Source organism: Neomonachus schauinslandi, chromosome 16, assembly GCF_002201575.2.
Source record: "Neomonachus schauinslandi chromosome 16, ASM220157v2, whole genome shotgun sequence".
Taxonomy (NCBI): Eukaryota; Metazoa; Chordata; class Mammalia; order Carnivora; family Phocidae; genus Neomonachus; species Neomonachus schauinslandi.
In genome coordinates this window covers 54,946,828-54,967,312 of record NC_058418.1, presented here as the reverse complement: position 1 = coordinate 54,967,312, position 20,485 = coordinate 54,946,828, and the positions used below count along the sequence as shown (strand labels likewise).

The following is a 20,485-nucleotide window of genomic DNA, read 5'->3' as shown; positions in this document are numbered from 1 at the left end:
CCCGCAACGGCTCCGCCCCCGGCGCGTGCGCGGGTCACGTGGGGCGCGGCTCGCGGCAGCTGCGGCGGTGGTGGTGACAGGGGTGGAGGTGGTGGTGGTGGTGGTGGTGGTGGTGACCGGGGCGGCGGCCGCGCGGCTCTGGCGGGACCGTCTCGGAGACTGCGCAGCCTCTGCAGGTACCGCGCACCCCCCCGCCTCCCCGCGCCCGGCCCCGGGTCCCGGCCCCACTTGCTCTCCCTCGGCCCATCCCTCCGGGTGCTCCCCGCCACGCCCCCCGGGACCGTGCCCCTCGGCGCCATCGGCACCCCGGACCCCCGGAACCCCTTCGTCTCTCCGTTCCCTCGGACCCCGGCCTCGGCATCGCTCCTTCCAGACTCGTCCCCCAGCCCCACGGCGCCCCTTCCCAACTCCATCCCGGCGTTGCACCCCCGGAGGACCCCCTGTTCTGGGTCCGCCCCCTCCCCCAGGACTCGGCAGATATGGGGCCCCACCCACCCGAGCGCGGCCCTTCTGGCCCCAGACTCTAGCCCGGGGGTCCCAGTGAGGCTCCGAGAGTCACCCCTTTGTCCGTGCTCCTTTATTCTCATTTCTAAAGGACTTGGTTGGAGTGGGATTTGTTGTTGTCTTTGTTCTGAATTAGGAGTAATTCGGAATAAGGGAGCTCTTGGAGAGAGGGCACCAGCGGCTCCCGAAGCGCGGTGGTTTGCTGGGGTTTGCTGGGCGCCGTCAGGTGCTGGAATGGAAGGGTTCCGGAGATGGATGAGGCTGTCCCTGGTTCGGAGGAACGTGCCGCCCAGCAGACCCAAGCCCTGGAGCCTGCGCGGCGATGCCAGCAGGATGCCCGCCCGGGGGTCTCACAGTGGGGAGGCTAGCCAGGGCTCTGGACTTTGGGAGACCTTGACCCGAATTCCCGTGGGGTCTTGGCTATGTCACTTTAATCTCTGTCGGCCTCAGTTTCCCCGTCTGTAAACGGGATGATTATAACTCTGCCTCCTAACGTTGGTGAGAGAACAGTGAGGGGTCAGGGATAAAGCCCTTAGCGGTGTCTTTGGCTTAAAGCCAGCTCTGGGATCTAACCCTGACCCATGCAGATAGCCCCTAGCTAACGTTGAACACGGAGTTCCAGCAGCTAATAGCTAAGGTTTATTGAGCACTGAAATTTGGGCACTGTTCTCAGTGCTTTATATGTATGACTTCGTTTAATTCTTACGAAATCTTAGGCTGGAACTGTTACCTCCGTGTTTAGGTAACATAAGATAATGTAAGGAAAATGCAGAGGCCAAGTAACTTCACTTTCACCCAGTACAGCTCTTGGGGTGGGGGTGGGGGGCGCAGAGCCTTGATCTGACTCCAGGAGGTCTATTTTCAGAATCTGTGGTTTAGTCACTACAGTAATGAATATTCCAGGGGCGTAGAGTTCAACAAATCAGTATTTTTTTTTAGTAGATTTTAAAAATTGACATAAAATTCATATAACATAAAATTCATCCTCTTAGCCATTTAAAAGGGTGCTCTTCATAGCAGCCTCTTCACTGTGTGCAGCTACCACCACTATTTAACCATCATCCCAGGAAAAAATCCTTCCCCATTAGCAGTCATTCCCCATTCCCGCTGCGCCTGTGCTCTGGAAACCCTAATCTCCTTTCTGTCTCTGGATTTGCCTTATCTGGACAGTTCATATAAATTGGATCATATGGTGTTTGGCTTCTTTCGCTGAGCATAGTGTTTTCAGGGTTTGTCTGTGTAGCAGCATGCATCCTACTTCATTCTTTTTATTGCTGACTGATATTCTGGGATGTGGATAGATCGCGTTTTGTTTATCTGTTTGTCTGTTGATAGACATTTGGGTTGTCCCCATGTTTTAGCTATTGTGAATAGTGCTGCTGGGAATGTGGTTCTACAAGTTTCTGTGTAAGTTGTCTTGGGTTGATACCTAGGAGTTGATGCCATTGTTATTTTAATTCCAAATGGAGAAACCCAGGCCTATTGGATCTTGGATGAGAACTCCCATTTCTGCCCTTCCGCTGAGCTCCCCATGAATTCAGGTTAGCGGTATCCCAAAAATTGGCAAGGGAAGGAAAGAAATTCCAAAATGTCATGATACACCAATAATAATTTTGTCAAAGTGCTGACACAAAATTTGAGAAGCTCCTTACATTTTTTTCTCCTCAAGAGTGAAATTTGAGCTTTGAACACAAACCAGTATTTGCTTCTATTTATTACACAGATTTTTATACACAACCTTACACCAGCTGCTGAGGAGGAATATTAAAGATGGGTGCGATCCTAGCCTCACACCATCACAGAGCCACAGGAGGGTTAAAGACTTAAATCTGAAACACAAAATTGTGAAAAGTTTGAGAAAATCATATTGGAAAATACCTTTATGTCCTGGGGCTAAGAGGGGATTTCTGAAGTGAAACGTAACAAAGCACAAAGCATACAGGAAAAAGATTAATCCATTTGACTGCATTACAATCAAGACGTTCAGTTCATCAAAAGCACTATAAAGATAGCAAACATAGAGAACCAGTATCCAGAATATAGAAAGAAAAGAAAGGCAACACAGTAGAAGTAAGAGCAAAAGCTAGGAACAGGCATTTCACAGACGAGGAGCCACACAAACAGCACAGAAGCATCGTAAGGATGCAATCAACCTTATCCATAATCAGGAAATGTAAGTTAGAACCATAGTGAGCCCCCGTTTCAAGGCCACCCTGTGGGCGGAAGGTGAGCCTACGGGTACCAGCCATTGGGGATGAGCACTGTGAACTCACACTGGCTGATGGTGGGCGTGGGGATCGGCCCAGCGGCTTGGGCAGTGCCTACCTGAATGCACGGATGCCCTGTGGTACAGCAGTCTGACTCAGGTGTGTCCCTGTGCGCGGGTGATGTGAGTGAGTGTGCACAGCACCTCTGTTCATAATTGTAGAGTGAAAGCCAGAAAAACCCCAACGCAAATGCAAATCAGCGATAGAATGGATGTGTGACTCCGGGTGTGTTTGTATCGTGACCTAGTGTGCAGCAGTGAAAGTATATGACCTGCAGCTCCAGGAGCATGGACGAGTCTCGAAAACATCATTGACTGAAAGAAACAAGTCACCAAAAATACACGTGCTGTGATTCCTTTAGAGGAAGTTCAAAACCAGACAAAACTGAGCACTTTCTTTCAGAATCCCTGCTGGGGTAATCATACAACTGTTTTTTTTTTTTAAAAAAGGACAAGGGAACGGTGATGTCAGAATTGAGGAGGGTGGTAACCCCCAGGGTGGCGGAAGGTGATAATATGATCAGGGAAGAAACTATGAGGCTTCTAAGTGGGGTGGCCGCGTGGGTGTTTGGTTATTCTTTGAACTACGCGTAATAGGTTTGACAACTTTTGTGCATATTTTTCAGTTTTTTCAAGTGACAGCAAAATTAGTTGTGGATACATCTGCCCTCGAGAGGCCTGTGCTCTAGTTGGGGAACCAAGAGACAAGGGAAACAGCTGAACGGAATACACAGTGGTGCGGGAAGGGCCGTGTGGGTAAGACAGACAGGAACTCGGGGGGCTCGGTGCAGTGGCCGATGAAGGAGAGGGAAGAGGCGCAGGGCTCCCCTTCATCCCAGGCCTTGTGTGTCGCTGGCAATTATCAGCACTGGCATTGAATGGGGGGTTGAGCTGGTCTTGGGAGGACAGACAGGATTTCGGTGCCGACAGCAAGACCGATGCAGACTCTGTGTGAAAGAAGAGCTCTGTCTATGAAAAAACCTTAACGAAAATGAAGTCCACAGCCCTGGAGCCTTATTGAAAAGCTGCACAGTGCCAGTTGTGGATGAGGATGGGCAGGACCCCCTCAGGCCTGCCCCACTCGGGGGAAGATCATAGGAATCTCTGAGGCTGTTTCTGGCTCCTTCAAACACTAGAAGCTTTTGGATTAAGGGATGTGCAGGATTTGCAGCTTGTTTCTGTACTGTCTTAAAAACGAGGCTGACCGTCTCTTTCTGTCCTTCCATCCATTGATCCATCTTAATTTCCTATTGTTGCTGTACAAATTACCACAAACTTAGTGGTTTAAAACAGTGCAAATTTATTCTCTCACAGTTCTGGAGGTCAGACGTCTGAGATCAGCCTCAGTGGGCTAAAGTCAGGGTGTCAGCAAGCCTGTGTCACTCCTGGAGGCTCCGGGGAGAATATCTTTCCTGCCTTTGCCAGATGCTAGAGGTGCCTGCATTCTAGAGGGTAACCCCTCTCCCCATCCTCAAATCCCATGGCCTCCCGTCTTTTAATCCTGCCCGCTGCCTCCTTGACCTCCACTCCTTGATCACATCTCCTCCGACTCTGACCTGCCTCCCTCCTCCAAGGACACGTGTGATCACAGGGACCCACCCGGATCATCCAGGATCATCTCCTGGTTTCAAGGTCCTTAGCTTAATCACATATGCAAAGTCCTCTTTGCCACGTAAGGTGGAGCATTCATGAGGTGGACATGTGAGGATCAGGACGGGGCCATCTCCCAGGGCCATTGTTCAGCCCACCAGGCTTGCTGCCTTTGTTTGGTGGTGCTTTAACTGTCTTCCCATCATGCTTGCTTCGTTTCCTTGAAAACGTTGTGGCCAGTCTGTCTGATGTCCTTTTACCCTCAGGCCTCATGCGTTTAGATAACTTGGTGATGTCAGTGTTTGAGCCAAGACTTCTCCCCCAGAACTCTTGATTCATGAAGGTTTTGCATGAGGTTTGCCTGCCCTCATCCCTGCTAGGTTGAGCCCGCTAAACTCTGGGTCAGGAGAACGTTACGGGTCACAGCGGTGCTTTGTTCTGTTTATTTATTTTATTATCTCTACACCCAACGTGGGGCTCGAACTCATGATGCACGACGCCGAGATCAAGAGTCGCACATTCTACAGACTGAGCCAGGAGGGCACCCCCATAGCTGTGCTTTGAAGAGGTGACTTTTCTCCTTGCAGTTTTGACCATAATTTTCCCGTGACACTTTTAGACTTCCAATATTACCTTTAGGGTTTGTTTGTTGTTTCCCACAGGATTTGTTTTAGGACTCTTTGGGAGCAGTTTTAGGTTTACTGTAAAATTGAGACAAAGGTACAGAGATGGCCCGTATACCCCCAGCTCCCACGCACACGGAGCATCTCCCCACTGTCAGCGTCACTCACCAGAATGGTACCTTTTTTTTTTTTTTTTAAATCAAGGACGAACCTATATGGACCCATCGTCATCACCCAAAGTTTGTAGTTTACCTAGGATGTGTTCAATGCATTAGCCCTGATGAATATTGCCCTGTAGAAGTAGAAAGTGCCTAACAGACCATAGGAAATTGCTGTCTTCCTATTTTGGGGACAGCTCTGACTCTTTCCCTCCACCTGTTTTTCTCCTATTTTGGTGAAAAATGATGATTGAGTTTTCTGTAGAGGCAAGAAAACAAAGCTTTATAATAACTTTTACAAGCAGATTGGATAGGGGCCAGAAGTTTACTGTGTTTCAGTGTTGCTTTATAAAGGATTTCTCTAAGTTTTAGGCTAATACCTATCTGCAGAAAAATGAACTAGTCAAACCCTCATAGCAAGTTAAATGCAGCTAGGTATCTTGGTAGGCTTCTGGACTTAAATGTGTAATAAACTCCTTTGAACTTGGTTTCCGTGAGACTTCCTAGATCCTAATGGCTTTGGGGGACGTCTTGATCTGTTCTTTCATTAGGAAGACATTATTTTCCATCATGTACTCAAGGGTGGGGAGAGGACTGAGAGGATGTCAGGAATGTCTAATGTCCTGTTATTTTCCATTTATGGTCCGTCCATCAGGGTATGAACGAAAGTAGGAAAACGTCTGGTGTGTCTGAGAAGCAGCGTGGAGTCATCACAAAGCCATGCGCTCTCCGTTCAGCCTTGCCTTGTCCCCATCTGGAAGGACGAGGGTCCCGGACCCCTCTCTCCCTGCACAGCCGGCCCCCGCTGCTGCCAGCCGCCTTTTACAACAAACCCGATTGGCTCCCTCCTTCGGCAGAAGGGACTTAGAGAGTCAGTCCGCACGCTTCTGTTTGTCATAAAGACCTTTTACAGTCTGGCCTTCCCTTCCAGCCCCCTAGCCACCCCTGGGTGCAGTTCCTGTGCTGTGAGCCGGTTGAGTTTGTCAGCATTTCCTGGCAGGCCGAACCTTTTGCAGTGAGGTGCCCTTGCTTCCTCTCTGCCCAGGAGGGCCTTGTGCCCTGCAGCAGTACCCTCGCCACTTTGCACGGAGTTGCTCTGTTTATCTTGGTGAATTCCGTGCACACAGCGACGCAGGGACTCCTGGCTTACTGGGGAAGGGTCCTCAGTGTCTGACACTTAGCTGTTCGTTGCTGTTTTAGTAGTTTGGTTTTCCAGGTGGACTTGCCTACGCAGTGACCATGCGTGTTTAGACTTCTTGGCGGTATTGTTTATTGTTCCTAAATAAGTTGGTGTTGGAATGTCTCAGTCTTCTGTGAGTTTGGTGGCTGTCAGTCAGGTCTCCATCTTGAGCTGTGTCTGGGGAATGATGAGATGGCATGCTGTCGCTCAAGGCTGTAGGCCAGGCCTAGAACACTGTCAGCCCTCTGATTCTCTGTGATTGAAAACAAATGTAGCCATGACAGTATATGTTTAAGGTGCTTGCCTGTGGTGGAACTGTGATGTTAAATGTCGCCCTGGTACCCTGTGACAGGACGGTGGAGGGGAGTGTGATGAGCAGAGCCAGGAAGCCAGGCCTTGCCAGGTCCAAGGCCCTTGAAACCGCTGTTCTCAGAGCATCTCTGAAGTTGGTGCATCTTTCTGATGCACCTGAGCAGGAGGTTGCTGGTGGGTTTTACATATGCGGTTTTTCTGTCTGTAGAGGATCGGGAGAGGTTGGTGGTCCCCTTGCGAGCTGGTGAACGAGAAAGTGCAGGATGAGAGCTGACCTAGAGACCGGGTAGTGCTGAGCTCCTGCTTTGGGCCAAGGCCCGTGGAAGGGGCTAGAAGAACAGAGAGGAATAAGATTTGGCCTCAGCCGTGGAGCAACTCAGCCTGCAGGGGGTCTTCTAAAACCGAGTCTAGGGTGGAAAGAAGGGGAAAGGTGTGCCAGAGGTTCTTTTCCTTTGCGCATTCTGAAAGTGCTGGCCCCACTCACGGGCTGGAAGGGGCTGCTCCGAATACCGCAGGACACTTCTTCCTGCCACCTCTGCCAGCTGATTAGGCAAGTGCTGGATGCCGGGGCTCAGCGGCCGGCGGAATCTGCCAGGAATGTGGGATCGAGGTGCCAGGCCGCAGTAGTGGGGAAGCTCAGGGGCTCTGCAGGTGGAGCATCAGAAGGCGGCTTGCAGGGAGAGGGCTGAGGCCCGCGGCGAGCCCAGGCAGGCATCGGGGAGTGAGAGTGGCCCAGCCTGCTCCCTTCCCTGCCCGCCTGCTCCAGGGCCTTGTGTCCTGAGCTCCCAGTGTCTGTGCAGAGCACCACCTCTCTCCCAGCTATTGTAACTGGTTTTGTTCCGTTTAATGAAATGTTCCTTAAGAAAGAAGGCCCAGGGAAAAGCGGGCACATTGCAGCTGGGTCTTTCTGCAGATGCTGTTGGTGCCTTCCTTTTTCTGAGATGAGGAAATGCTCTGCTGTCTGCACAGGGGATTCATGGTGTAAGAATTTGAGTTTCCTTAATTTTGAAGAACTTTGGTCTTATGTTTATATAAAGTTTTCCCAGCTGAGCTGTGAGGGCAAAAGAAAGGAGTTTGTTTCATGCTGTTTTTTGTTTGCAGGTTGGCCTTAAGACAGCAGCATTTTCCTGAAGACCCAGAACCGGCTGAGAGAAGGTGAGAGAAAAGCAAGGTAGTTAAGGACCACAGCAGAAAAATCGGGAATCTCCTCTGTAGTCAGGCCCCTTTCGATAGTTTTTCCTTCACCAATGTTCAAATTCTTGGAAAAAGTGGTGTTTGAGGGGAGAAGAAGTTCCCTTTACACAGCTTCACATTAGTCTGAGACCATTTCATGAGCCATATCTGAGCTACTCCTTTTTAGCTAGAACCTTGTTGCAGACCCTGGGTGTAGTTAATTTTCCCACAAGTATTGCTTTGGTGACAACCCAGTAGATCTTGATACATAGGATATAAATTTTCATAGAAAACAGTGTTTCAGTATCTCAGATCTACACCCACCTGTTATTTTTTTTTTTTTAAGATTTATTTATTTACTTACTTATTTGAGAGAGAAAGAGACAGAGAGAGAGAGAGAGAGCTGCAGCAGGGGGGAGAATCAGGCTCCCCGCTGAGCAGGGAGCCCGATGATGCAGGGCTTGATCCCAGGACCCTGGGATCATGGCCTGAGCTGAAGGCAGATGCTTAACCGACTGAGCCACCCGGGCACCCCCACCCACCTGTTATTAGGAGAATAGATTTAATATTCCAAGAATCCAGATTTTTTTGCTGTAGTTTTGTTATTCCTAATTTTATTACATTGTGTTGGAAAAGTACTAGTACCTACAAATACTATTGTTTTGCATTTACTTTCCTTGTGGCTTCGTATTAGATTAGTTATGACAGAAGGCACATAGATGCTTTTAAGAAATTATTTCAGGAACTTCCCAAAGTGAAGGTTTAACATGGGATTTCGTTTTTATGTTCTTTCCTATGAGAAATTACTGTTTTATTCCTTTGTTTGGGAGTCTTGCCGTTATGATTATTGAGGGCCACAGCCAGGGCAAACACAGTGGTGGCATGCCAGATCAGGGGCTTGCGCAGTCCACCAGCTACCTCCGCAGGGACCTGGCTGTGTCCTGAGCTGCAGAACAAGGGCCCTTGAGAAGGGTGACGCGACACTCCCTTGTCTCTAGCGTCTAGAAGCTTGGAGGGGCATTCCTGCACCGCAGGGAGAGAATGGACATATTTGAGACAGATGATCCTCACTGTGAATGTATTTCCAGGGATCTGGGAGGAACCCTCAGAGTGTTGTTGCCTTCTGAATGGCAGACTGATCAGGACTAGAAGGGCCTCTTCAGTCCAGACTTCGTTGATCTTGACACTTCAGATTTCAGAAAATCTCAGCTAGTGTGGTCCTTGAAGAAAAATTACCCCAAAGGAGCATTTCATTGTTCTTATATTATTAAGGATTTGGCTTGTGGAGTTAATACAGTTTACAGTTTTCTTTTCACGATCAGTTTTGCCATTCTTGTGGGAGGTGCGTCTCTATGAACAGAACCCCAGGATATAGCACTTGCCAATAGGATATGAGATGGCCCAACTTCAGTTGTTTTCTCTGCCATTTGGGGGAAAACATTTCTTTAATGTAATGCCACGTCCACACAATTAGTAATATGGTAGCCGTGTACAGCATCCTGCCTGAGCAACTGTGTCCTTGTTGTGGGGCATTTGGGAATCCTGCGGCCTGCTCCTCTCTGCAGTTTTCTGTCCTATTTCCTTGTATCCTTTGTTGGTTTGTAATTTGGATTACACGTTCATATATGTATCAGTATATATATATATATATTCACATACCTATTTCTCTCTATATTCACATACCTATCTCTCTCTATATTCAACAGGTTTTCCATTATTTTATGCCTTTTATCACAGGATGCTGCCAGTCTTAGAATGTGTTCCATTTCAGTGGCTAATTGGTTTTTCTCCTGCTTTGCTCGTTTTCACTCTGCAGAACTTGATTGGGCTCAGATTACACTGCAGTGGAGCATTCACTCATTCTTCCTTAAGCTTATGCCTATTTTTGCTACTATCGTTGGGAATTCTCTTGGTTTCGCGAATTTTTTTTTTTTTTTTCTATTTTAACAGGACTTCGAAAGAGAGGCCATTCCCAGAAGTGTTATATATATATTTTGGAGTAAAGTCATCTTTTCTTTTATGTAATAAATTCTATATCCTTGTGTTTGTGCACATCAGAGCTTGCTGTAATTTAACTGCAGGCTCTTGTGATCCCTTCCATATCTTGTCCCTCGCAGACAGCACACAGCTGGACCCAGCCTCCGCAGTTCCCAGGCCTCGTCTAGGACCAAGTTCATCAGCCTTGGTGGCGCCTGGCCTTTGCCTCTGCAGGGTCGTCCCGCACCACAGAGGCCCACAAAGCAGTTCATATGGCATTTAAAGTAGTTTTGTTAAGTGTCCTTCTGTTTTCCTAGGTGCAATTGTTTAACTCATCTTTGAATCCTTAGCATCTGTCACGGTCCATGGAACGTAGTAGGTGCTTTGGAAATGCTTGCCGTGTGGATACTTATAGGAGTCGTACTGGACTCTTCCCTTAGATGTAAGGCGCAGGGCAGAGTTAGGGGTGCCCACGACGGCAGTAAGACGGAGGAGTGCTTGCTCTCTTGTTTAAGAAAACCAGTTCCTTAAGCTTGGGGATTATCCCTTTGTAAATAAGCGTTTATGCATATTATGTATACATAATACAATTTATGGGAAAGTTTATTACAGCTTAGTTTTGTCTCAAATGGATTGTAAGCTCTTTTTGGCCAAGGTGGTATCTTAAGACCGCCGCTGTTCCTTCTACTTTGTCTCTGTGTGGGTGGTAGGCCCTCTGTGCTGGCTGATGATGAAGAAAGCAGAGAAGTAAACACACCTCTCAGCTGTTACATGAATTAAAAGTCTGTGTCTGTCACTGTGCTGGGCGAGGAGCTTTTTTAGGGCGCAGAGCATATTGTGTTTATCTCTGTATCCACAACATGCAGCACAGTGCCTGAATTTCAGTAGGAATTTGATAGCTCTTGGTAGTTACATTGACTAATCTCCTTGGAAGAAAAGGACTTCATAAGCTGCAGATGTTAACGAGATTATACATTGAGTGGATCCATGGGTTACATGCATTTGAAGCGTTACTGTTATTTGAGTGCATAATTGATAAGCTCTGACATCCTTAGATGTCTTTCTTCATTCCCACTCTGCATGTTCCTTTAACGTAATTAAGCAAAGAACACCTCTCTCTTTCCCCTTCCCTGCAGGCTGCCATGGCTGCCGTTGACAGCTTCTACCTCTTGTATAGGGAGATCGCCAGGTCATGCAATTGCTACATGGAAGCTCTGGCCTTGGTCGGAGCCTGGTACACAGCCAGGAAGAGCATCACTGTCATCTGTGACTTCTACAGCCTGGTCAGACTGCATTTCATCCCACGCCTGGTGAGCAGAGCAGATCTGATCAAGCAGTATGGAAGATGGGCAGTCGTGAGTGGTAAGAGAGGAGATTTCAGTCCTTGCCTGATTTCAAAACAGTATTATCTCTTCTGTGTAAGCTGTGTTTTCAGTGGGGTGCCTTATTCGAGGAGCCATTGAATTCACTGTGATGTGTTCACAGGAACACAGTTCTGTTGTGATTCTGTCCACATTTTCTTAGTGCCCTCCTCTTGGAATGACTTTTGCCCTTCTTATTCTGTCCTCCTGTTCCCGGTCCTGCCTCAGCCCACCTTCCCACCTCTTGTTTTTCCTTTCGCTCCCTTTTGAGATTGTCCTTAGAAATTGTCACCACTGTCAGTTCCCTTCTTTTAAATTTCATTTTGATTTATCATTGTTTCCCAGGAAAGTACCTCCCTGGCACTCGTTCAAGCCAGATATAAGTTTGAAAACCGTTTCCTGCTGTATCTCACTACCAGCTCGGTGAACGTGAGACTGCCCTTCCTCTACTTGTCAGGGGGTCTGGAAGAGTGTTTGACTAAGGTGTCGTTCATCTTTGGATTCAACGTTGTACTCGACATAGTGATCAGTATGAGAAATAAACTGGGTTTATTTCTAGTGTGAACCCTTTTCAGCTTAAACCCAGAAATGGGGTATTTAAGGTTCGCTCTGAAGGTCACACCACGAAACGAGCGTGCTCACATTCCCTGGCCTGTATTGTAGGTGCGACCGATGGGATCGGCAGAGCGTACGCAGAAGAGCTAGCAAGCCGTGGTCTCAGTATCATCCTGATTAGCCGCAATCAAGACAAGCTGCAGATGGTCGCTAAAGACATAGCTAACACCTACAAAGTGGAAACCGAAGTTATAGTTGCGGACTTCAGCCACGGCCGCGAGATCTACGACCCGATTCGAGAAGCCTTGAAGGACAAAGACATTGGCATCTTGGTGAATCACGTAGGCGTGTTTTATCCCTACCCCCAGTATTTTACTCAGGTCTCCGAGGACAAACTCTGGGACATCATAAACGTAAACATTGCTGCGGCTAGTTTGATGGTCCATATAGTGTTACCAGGGATGCTGGAGAGAAAGAAGGGTGCCATTGTAACCATCTCATCCGGCTCCTGCTGCAAACCCACTCCCCAGCTGGCTGCGTATTCTGCTTCTAAGGTAATGTGTTCCTGATTCGGACAGCAAAGTCATAAAGCAGGAGGACATTTATTATGTGGTTTGGTCCAGTTTGTTGAGCTCTTTGTCCCCAGCTCGTGTTAACTTACGCTGTACTTTCTCCCGAAATGGTCATAAGCCTGTTTTCTTCTGAATTTTCTTCCAAGTACCCCCTCCCCACCCCCCGCCCGTTAAGTCTTTACCCTTGTTCTGTTTTAACAGGCTTATTTAGACCACTTCAGCAGAGCACTGCAGTATGAATATGCTTCTAAAGGAATCTTTGTACAGAGTCTCATCCCATTCTACGTGGCCACCAACGTGACCACACCTGGCAGCTTTCTGCACAAGTGTCCGTGGTTGGTGCCTTCACCGAAAGTGTATGCACATCATGCTGTTTCTACCCTTGGCATTTCAAAAAGGACCACAGGATACTGGTCCCATTCTATCCAGGTAACAGTATGCGCTCAACTCTTGTAATTAGGTTAATGCATCCTAAACCTTTCTAAATGATACATGGCCATCCGATTGAAACCTACTGCTGAAACATGAGAATTGCACATTCTGATTCTTAAACCTGACACTCGTAGTCGTTCTGGTTAAGTCCCTAAATTCTCTTCTGTGCAATTCTTACTGATAGTTTAATCCGTGTGGCACCTAAGAGATGAAGTATGCTGCTTTACTACAGGAAATGGCGGGAGTATAAAATACTCAGTATTCATGGGGACTCTTTGCATAAAGATTATTAAATTTGCCATCACCACATAAATAGATAAGAAAATCAACATTAGTTCTTACTTTTATTGAAAGATTTGGCTAAAAGTTTCTTTAGTCAGAAGGAGCTTTATTTATTCAATCCTCTGTCAATTTTTAACCCGTAAGGAGTTTCCTGGAGGAAGTTTGATGTGTCAAACACACCTTATAAAGCAATATCTGTGCTTATCCCGGTCAGTCTTCCACGTTAGGGCCTGAGTAAGAGTGATAGCCTGTGTTGGCTGTAGGGTCTTGGAAGTGCTCAATGCCTTGGATGAAGGCAGTTTTGGGAGCCTTTTAGGGAGCTGCGGATTGCAGTGAGTAGGTGAGTGTGGGGAGGGCCATGGCAACCTCCCGCTCCACAAATAAGGCTGTGCTGGCACGGGGGCAGGTGGATTTGGCTGGAGGAAGCCGTTGTGTTTGTTATTCCATTTCCGGTAGCAGAGATGTGGCTGGGAGTAAGTGCTGGTGGGAAGGGGTGTGTGGAGAAGAGCAGCCCGAAGATGAGGTGGGGGGAGAAGGCATGGTTCCCGGCAGTGGGGGCCGGACCCAGAGTGCAGTGGAGGGGACGAGCAGGGGCTGCTGACTGCTGGCTCCTGTGAGTGGGGGCTTGCGGAGTGGGGAGGTTTGAAGTGACAGTGTTGGGGGCAGAGAGCTGGGCGCTGCTCCTGTGTGAGGGACCCTGTGGGAGCCCCTGCCGGGATGGCCTCTGTAGTGATTTCACAGCCTTTTACTGGTCATTGCTAAGTCTGCATAAACAGTTCTTTTTGGTGAGCGTGCACAGAGGTTAGGGCGGAGGTGTTCTCGCTCCTCGGCTGGCCCAGCCCTTACGGATGTCTGCAGGACACCATTTCTGCACAGGAGCTGTTTGGGAACTGGCCTCTGTTGCCTTCTTGGCATTCATGTAATCAGATGATGGTGTCTTCTTTGTGTTGTGCTAGTTGTCTTAACGATTTGCAAGCAGAAAATAGAAAAAAATGATTTGAACTTAAAACAGCTATAAAGGAGTCAAATGTCTTGGCTTTGTTAACTAGTTATCAGTGTTGATTTGGGAGCCTTTCTTCTCGTTTTCAGAAGTGCATGAGGCAGGGTTGTCAGCTTCGGAACACAGAGTAAGGCGGAAAAGCTTGTAGCCTTCTGTTTGGGTTACTCGAGGTGAAGGCCAGAAGCACGTGGGTATGTATTAGGTTGGAAAAGCCATTAACTTGACAACTTGACCAGTAAGTGTCTTGCTTATTACTCTGGGGGCTGTGTTCCTGGTGTAGGAAGATAGAAAAAGCCACGGGGACTGGCAAGCGGGGGCATCTGAGCTCTCTGGATGGGCCTGCAGTCTGCTCTCAATTTCTACCCACTTTTGGCATATTTGTTTCCACGTAGTGCGTGTGTGTTGCTATTGGAAAAAGAAGACGTGGCATTTAGAGGAGAGGGGAGCTGGTTGGCCTTGAGAAGGCTCTGGGGCTGCATATTGAGATGTGGGTGAGGGTCCAGGGGAGGCAGGCCAGCAGCCGTTTCAGAGGTCAGGGCCCCCCTGCCTAGCCTGAGTTCCCACGCCCGCTGCCAGCCAGGAAGGGAACTGGGAACCACACACCTTCACTGCAGCTTGTTTCTACCTTTGGAATAACTCTGGCTCGAGGATCCAGCCCAAGTTCTTTGGGATCTTTTCCTTCCTTTCCATCCCCATTTCTTACCTAGGTCCTAACCATTCCAGTCTCTGGGAAATAATGGCGTCGGCATTTTCATTGCCAATGCAGATTTCCAGCCAGCTGTACATGTGCATTTGCCATTGACTTCCTCCTCTGGCTCTGGCTCCCCGCAGGGGCTGTCAGTTACCGTTGGCTTTTGTCGCAGGGGAGGACAGCTCCTTTCCTAGGCCTAGACAGGTGGGTCAGGTCTCTGAACACGCACAGAGCCTTCCAGAGCCAAAGATCCAGTCCTCCCTCCCCTCCCCGCTCTCCTCCTATAAACACGTAGATGAGTCACCCCTTTAGTTTCTAATCTATCAGGACACAGAGGATGCAGTTCTCTCCTCTTCCATTAGCTCTTTCCATCCTGCTCCCCAGGGTGCTAAGACCCATTAGGATAAGTCGGAAATGATGCCCCCGTGAGGGCTCTACACCTACTGTCGTAAGAAACGGCAAGGTGCATCCTGCTGCTGGTCCCCCGTGATAGACAGCGGCCGTATTGAACGGAAATTAAAAACAAACGGATTTCTAGGCGTTGATCCCGTCTCCATTAAATAAATGCTGAAAAAATGCATAGTAGTCCTCCTCCTATCAGCGGGGATATGTTCCAAGGCGCCCAGTGGACGCCCGAAGCCACAGATAGTGCCGAACCCTATGCAGACTGTGGTTTTTCCTGTCTGTGCGTGCATACCTGTGATGACGTTACTTTATAAAGGAGGCACAGTGAGCTGCTAACAACAAAGACTAATAATAAAATAGAACAATTATAACAATATCCTATGATAAAGGTTATGTGAAGGTGGTCTCTCCAAAAATACCTGCACGGTACGCAGCATTCCTGTTGTGCTGACATGACACGATAAATTGCCTGTGTGAGGAGAGGGAGTGAGGGGACGTCGCGTTAGGCTGCTGTTGACAGGGCGGTAAGTGGGGAGGATCATCTGCTTCTGGACCACGGTTGACCTTGACCATGGGTAACTGAAAGCGTGGAAAGCAAAACCAGGACAGTGGGGGCACCACTGTACTTGGAAGAGGGGGTCCAGTTCTGTAGTCTGTCCCAGGTGCCTACGTGTTTGAGCGGATCCCTACTTCCAGGGTCCTCCTAAGGGACCTGAAGCTGACTTCTTTTATCTCCTTATGTTTGGAATCTTTCGCTTTAAAATAGTAGCTCCAAGGAGGAGTATCCCAGTATTTTATCCACAAAATCCTGGCTCTTTAAAGAGGTCCAGAGAGACCTTAGTTGTGTCCCCAGAAAGTTTCCCATGGCTCCTGGGCAAATACGGGGCTCCTGTCTCTGAGGTGGCGAGGTGGAGCTTCTCTGGGACCTGCAATGGACCGCTGTGGCTGTCCCTGATACCGGGACCCCCTCCTTTTCCGTGCGGCTTCCCTGGGTCTGGGGTGACCTCTGTTACTTTCTGTTCAAGGCTAGAATTTTAGCACTTGCCAGTGGCCTGTTCATCTCCCTTCCTTCCTTTTTTTTAAAAGTAAGCTCTAGGGGCACCTGGGTGGCTCAGTCGTTGAGCGTCTGCCTTCGGCTCAGGTCATGATCCCAGGGTCCTGGGATCGAGCCCCGCATCGGGCTCCCTGCTCCGCGGGGAAGCCTGCTTCTCCCTCTCCCACTCACCCTGCTTGTGTTCCCTCTCTCGCTGTCTCTCTCTCTGTCAAATAAATAAATAAATAAAATCTTTAAAAAAAAAAAAAGTAAGCTCTATGCCCATGATGGGCTTGAACTCACAACCCTGGGATCAAGTGTTGTATGCTCCACCGACTGAGACGGGCCTCCCATTCATCTCCCTTCCTTATAGTAGCACAAGTTCTAATACAGTTAGAACTTGTGCTCAGCTCAGTCTTGGACAAACGCGTCCGCACAGTGCAGGGTTTCTCCCCATCAGCACTGTTGGCATTTGGTGTTGGATAATCCCTTGTGGGGAGGCAGTCCTGGGCACTGTAGACTGTTCAGCAGCATCCCTCACTTCTACCCACTGGCTGCCAGTAGCAACAGCACCCCAGGTGTGACGACCAGGAAGGTTTCTGGACATTGCCATATATCCCTCTTGTTTCATTTCACCCCAGCCTGCCGCTCACACAGTACTAATCACGGATGCATTTATCCATTTCAGCTGCCCTTTGTTCCTCGAGTGGTTTTGTCATTCTTAACCAAATGAATGTGTTATTGATACCAGGTTAAGTAAGAATGGGATTGTATTACTGCGTGTGAGTCTGTCCAGCCTCATTAGAGAAGGGGTGGGCAGGCAGTGGTCATGTGTGTTGTATTCCCAGGGAGTCTAGCATAGGTTCTTTTGCAAAAATAGGTGCTTGGGTACAAGAGCACCTAAGGGCTTTTCCTTTTTTTTTGTATTTATTTTGGTGATGTTTGTTGTATTAAAGTCATATACTGACACTTAAGGGTCTGTGCTTTGGGTTCTAACCTTCTAACCTTTTTCTCTTTCATTTTTAGTTTCTTTTTGCACAGTATATGCCTGAATGGCTCTGGGTGTGGGGAGCAAATGTTCTCAATCGTTCTTTACGTAAGGAGGCCTTATCCTGCAAAGCATGAAACTGCATGATGGTTTGGGAAGTTTTGCCACCTCCTGGGAACCTGCAGTATTCTGACGTTTGGAAGGACACATTTAATTTATCTTCTGTATTTTCTTTTATTACTGGTTTTATTACTGGTTGATTTAGCATACTGTTGACTCATCATTTGCAAAGCACACGTAATACTTTTAGAAAATGCTGTGGAAAAACCACAAGGGCCGCATCATGTGGATGGCACAGAGCACACAGTGACTGAGGCACAAGAACCTACTGAGGGAACCTAAATTGTAATGCTTCTCTTTTTTTTTCTCGAAGCTGTCTCAAAGCCGTGTGATTTATGTTGTTCTAGGAGCTATAGCAATCTGATATTAAAATATAATGACTTGTCAGCTCTCGTAGTTTCCAATGTTGTTTTTTAAGGGAAATCATTTCGGTACATGAATTATAGTATTGGTTTTCAAATGTTCATCAGGAAAGACTTTGAAAGTGTTATAAGTAAGATCGCTGGTGTAATTAGCAGTAGAAATCCCTGTATATCCTATTGTATAGCTCTGTTTGACTCTGTGTATGAAAATGCTGCTCTTCAAGCGATATTTCACTAGAGAACCATCTGTGTATATATGTTGTGTACATTCGGGCAACTTTATTTATGGGTAAGTTACTTTAAAAAAGATGTCTTGCTAAGGTGGCTTAACGTGGAAACTTAACGGGGTCTTGAAATTCTAGGTTACTCCTTTTTGCAGTAAACAAGCCTACCCAATTTTGTGCTATAGGTTTGCCATGTATAATATACATTATGTTGGTGGTTGTTTTTTTTTTATCTGTGGAATTGATTCATTCTTTCTTAGATTTGAACCTATAATGGTTGACCCTCAGTTATCTCTTGATTTATAATTATTGTGGATAAGTAGTGATTTCTCAGCCTATGACCCATTTTATAACTGAAATTTAGCCCTTTAGAGCTTGTTATATCTGGTTTTCATACACTTTTCTATGTAATATTCTCTTATAGTAGCATTATTGGAGTAAACATCAATTACTTATGGAATAGTGGTTAAAATACGGACAAATTATGTGTGTGATATATAGTAATGTGTTAAAATAAGTTAGAAGCTCATTCTTGGTTTGTGTAACAAATTTACGCATTACAGTGAACGCTTTTGTTGGTGTGACGATCATTGTGCGCAACCCCCCATGATAGGGGTTAGCTTTGACACCTACTGTGAAATAAATGTTTTTTGGCTTGGATCTTATAAAGCCAGACATTTTTGGGGACCACTCTCTAGTGCTTCAGCAACTGTAAATCACTATATGAATGTGACAATGTATGCAAGTTAAGAATTTGGAGTTTATTACTGTGACACTGATGCAGAAACTAGTAAATTGGCTGAAATCAGGACTTGTATGGAGTTGTTTTCATCTGAGATGGTATTCCACTAGGAGTTAGGCCTGGCCATGCCTTTATGGCGCACCCACAGTTTTGTCAGTGCCATTGCCTCACTGTTTCCAGATCGGACTTGGACTCGGAAGATCAGTGGTTGAGTTCAGAAGCTCTTTCAGGTATAGACCAGGCCTTCATTACACCAAAGAAGACCTTCAGATATGAAAACTTGCTAGCGATGTTACACAGCACGGAAGGTGTTGATGGAGTCTGCTTGGAGGCCTTCATTTTGTCACATTTGGCTATTTTCCCTCACCTAACAATTAACTTATGGTCATTAAGACTAGAGAAAATTTGACTTCCTGCCACATCAACCTGAATTTTATTGACATGTAGTAAGAAGCAGCAACTGTATGTAAAAGCACCATATTTCTATCTCGGGAGTTACGTGGCACAGCAGTGTTTCTATTTATAGGTTACGGACTGAGTCACTGCCAAATGATGAGAAAAAGTAAATCACGTCAGTGATATTTGCAAATTCTCTACTTGGCAGGACCTGTGTAAGTAAGCTGACGGGTGCAAAGCTAGTGAAAGATCAAAACCAAGAATCTTCCTTAGGTTTCCCCTTTGATAAAATACTTTTTCCCAGAGCTCATCTGAGAATCATCATTGGGCCACTGTAGATGGGGTTTCTTACTAAGAATGTGGAAAATTAAGAACCTTTGAAACAACCTGTAAACTGAAAATTTAACAATAAAAACTGCTTCTGCTTCCTGTGGGAGAGGTTTTGCTCCATGTATTTGTATTTGGAATGAGAAAGAGAGCTTTTTCCCCATAGAAACAGTTACTTTAAAATTAATTTAATCTATGAACACTTATGGTACTAATTCCTTAAAAGCTGGTAATTCAGCAAGAAAATTGTGCATAACCATGTGTCTATTAAGTCTTTTGAAATAGACTAAGTAGATTTCTTGATCTCATTCTCCTGATAGGTTGAGAAAATAGTTGAAGGTACATTTTGATGGACTTTGGCAACGTGGAGATCACTGCTGGTTTTGCCATGAGCCATTTTTGTCGCATGGTGGGGATGAAGGGTAGATTGTAGTGGGTTCAAAAGAGTAGAAAGAAAAAGGGAGACAGCAAGGAGAGAGCGCTTTTGAGGAGTCTCGCTCTGTTTTAATGTCTGTTACTCAAAATGGTACCACATTTGGGAACCAGGGGGTTTAGGTGGTGTCGTCTCAGTCTTGACATCGTGTGCCCTCCTAAACCAAGTTCAGTCTGTTTGTGTGTCTGTCTCACTGCTGGCTCGGCTGTTACTCTTTAAAATAGTATTCAGTTTGAATAAAGATATACCTTCCCGTGGAATTTGCAGATTCCTTATTATACACATAAAGCAGGAAGTTATTCTAGAACCTGGAGTGGTGGAAAACCGACAAGACCAGGATCCTGTGGCTCTCATCCTTTCTTGGTAGATTTCCAAAACACCTCTCTCATACTCCCCCCTTCAGCTTATAGGGTTCTTGGAACCGGCAGCAGTGCCGGGTTCCCTACTTTGGGGCTTTGCTATCACACGGCAAGGATTTTTGCAGCTCACTAGCCTACCTCAGTTACTGACAGTTGGGTTGTGTATTCAATGGCACAGTGACCTCAAGGCCTGTTGAAAGAACCGTGGCCTAGACCAGTTCACCCCACATTAGAACACCACAGTGGAGCTTAAGCTCAAGTGCGTTATATGGTGGCAGCAGGCACTGCTTCACTTAGAGGACTTGCGAATGTGAAAGTCAAGAATTCTCTGGAAGTTCCTAACATGGATGCGATCTCAGAATGGGGAGAACTTAATCAGGTGTAGGTGGGTCTAGATACTAAGCACCATTGTTTATGGAA

General features: G+C 47.0%; 1 protein-coding gene across 2 annotated transcripts; it reads left to right on the top strand.

Moving 5' to 3' along the window:
* The first annotated feature begins 109 nt into the window (after positions 1-109).
* HSDL1 (hydroxysteroid dehydrogenase like 1) lies at positions 110-19,528 on the top strand. Of its 2 annotated transcripts, none has more exons than XM_021702608.2 (6): positions 110-176; positions 7,735-7,788; positions 10,920-11,145; positions 11,808-12,253; positions 12,473-12,700; positions 17,141-19,528. In XM_021702608.2, the coding sequence occupies exons 3-6, from the start codon at positions 10,926-10,928 to the stop codon at positions 17,237-17,239; spliced, it is 993 nt and encodes a 330-aa protein (XP_021558283.1). In that variant the 5' UTR covers positions 110-176; positions 7,735-7,788; positions 10,920-10,925; the 3' UTR covers positions 17,240-19,528. The 2 variants fall into 2 exon arrangements, with proteins under 2 accessions (XP_021558283.1, XP_021558293.1); XM_021702618.2 differs by lacking the exon at positions 110-176 and adding an exon at positions 7,563-7,614.
* Positions 19,529-20,485: the final 957 nt, after the last annotated feature.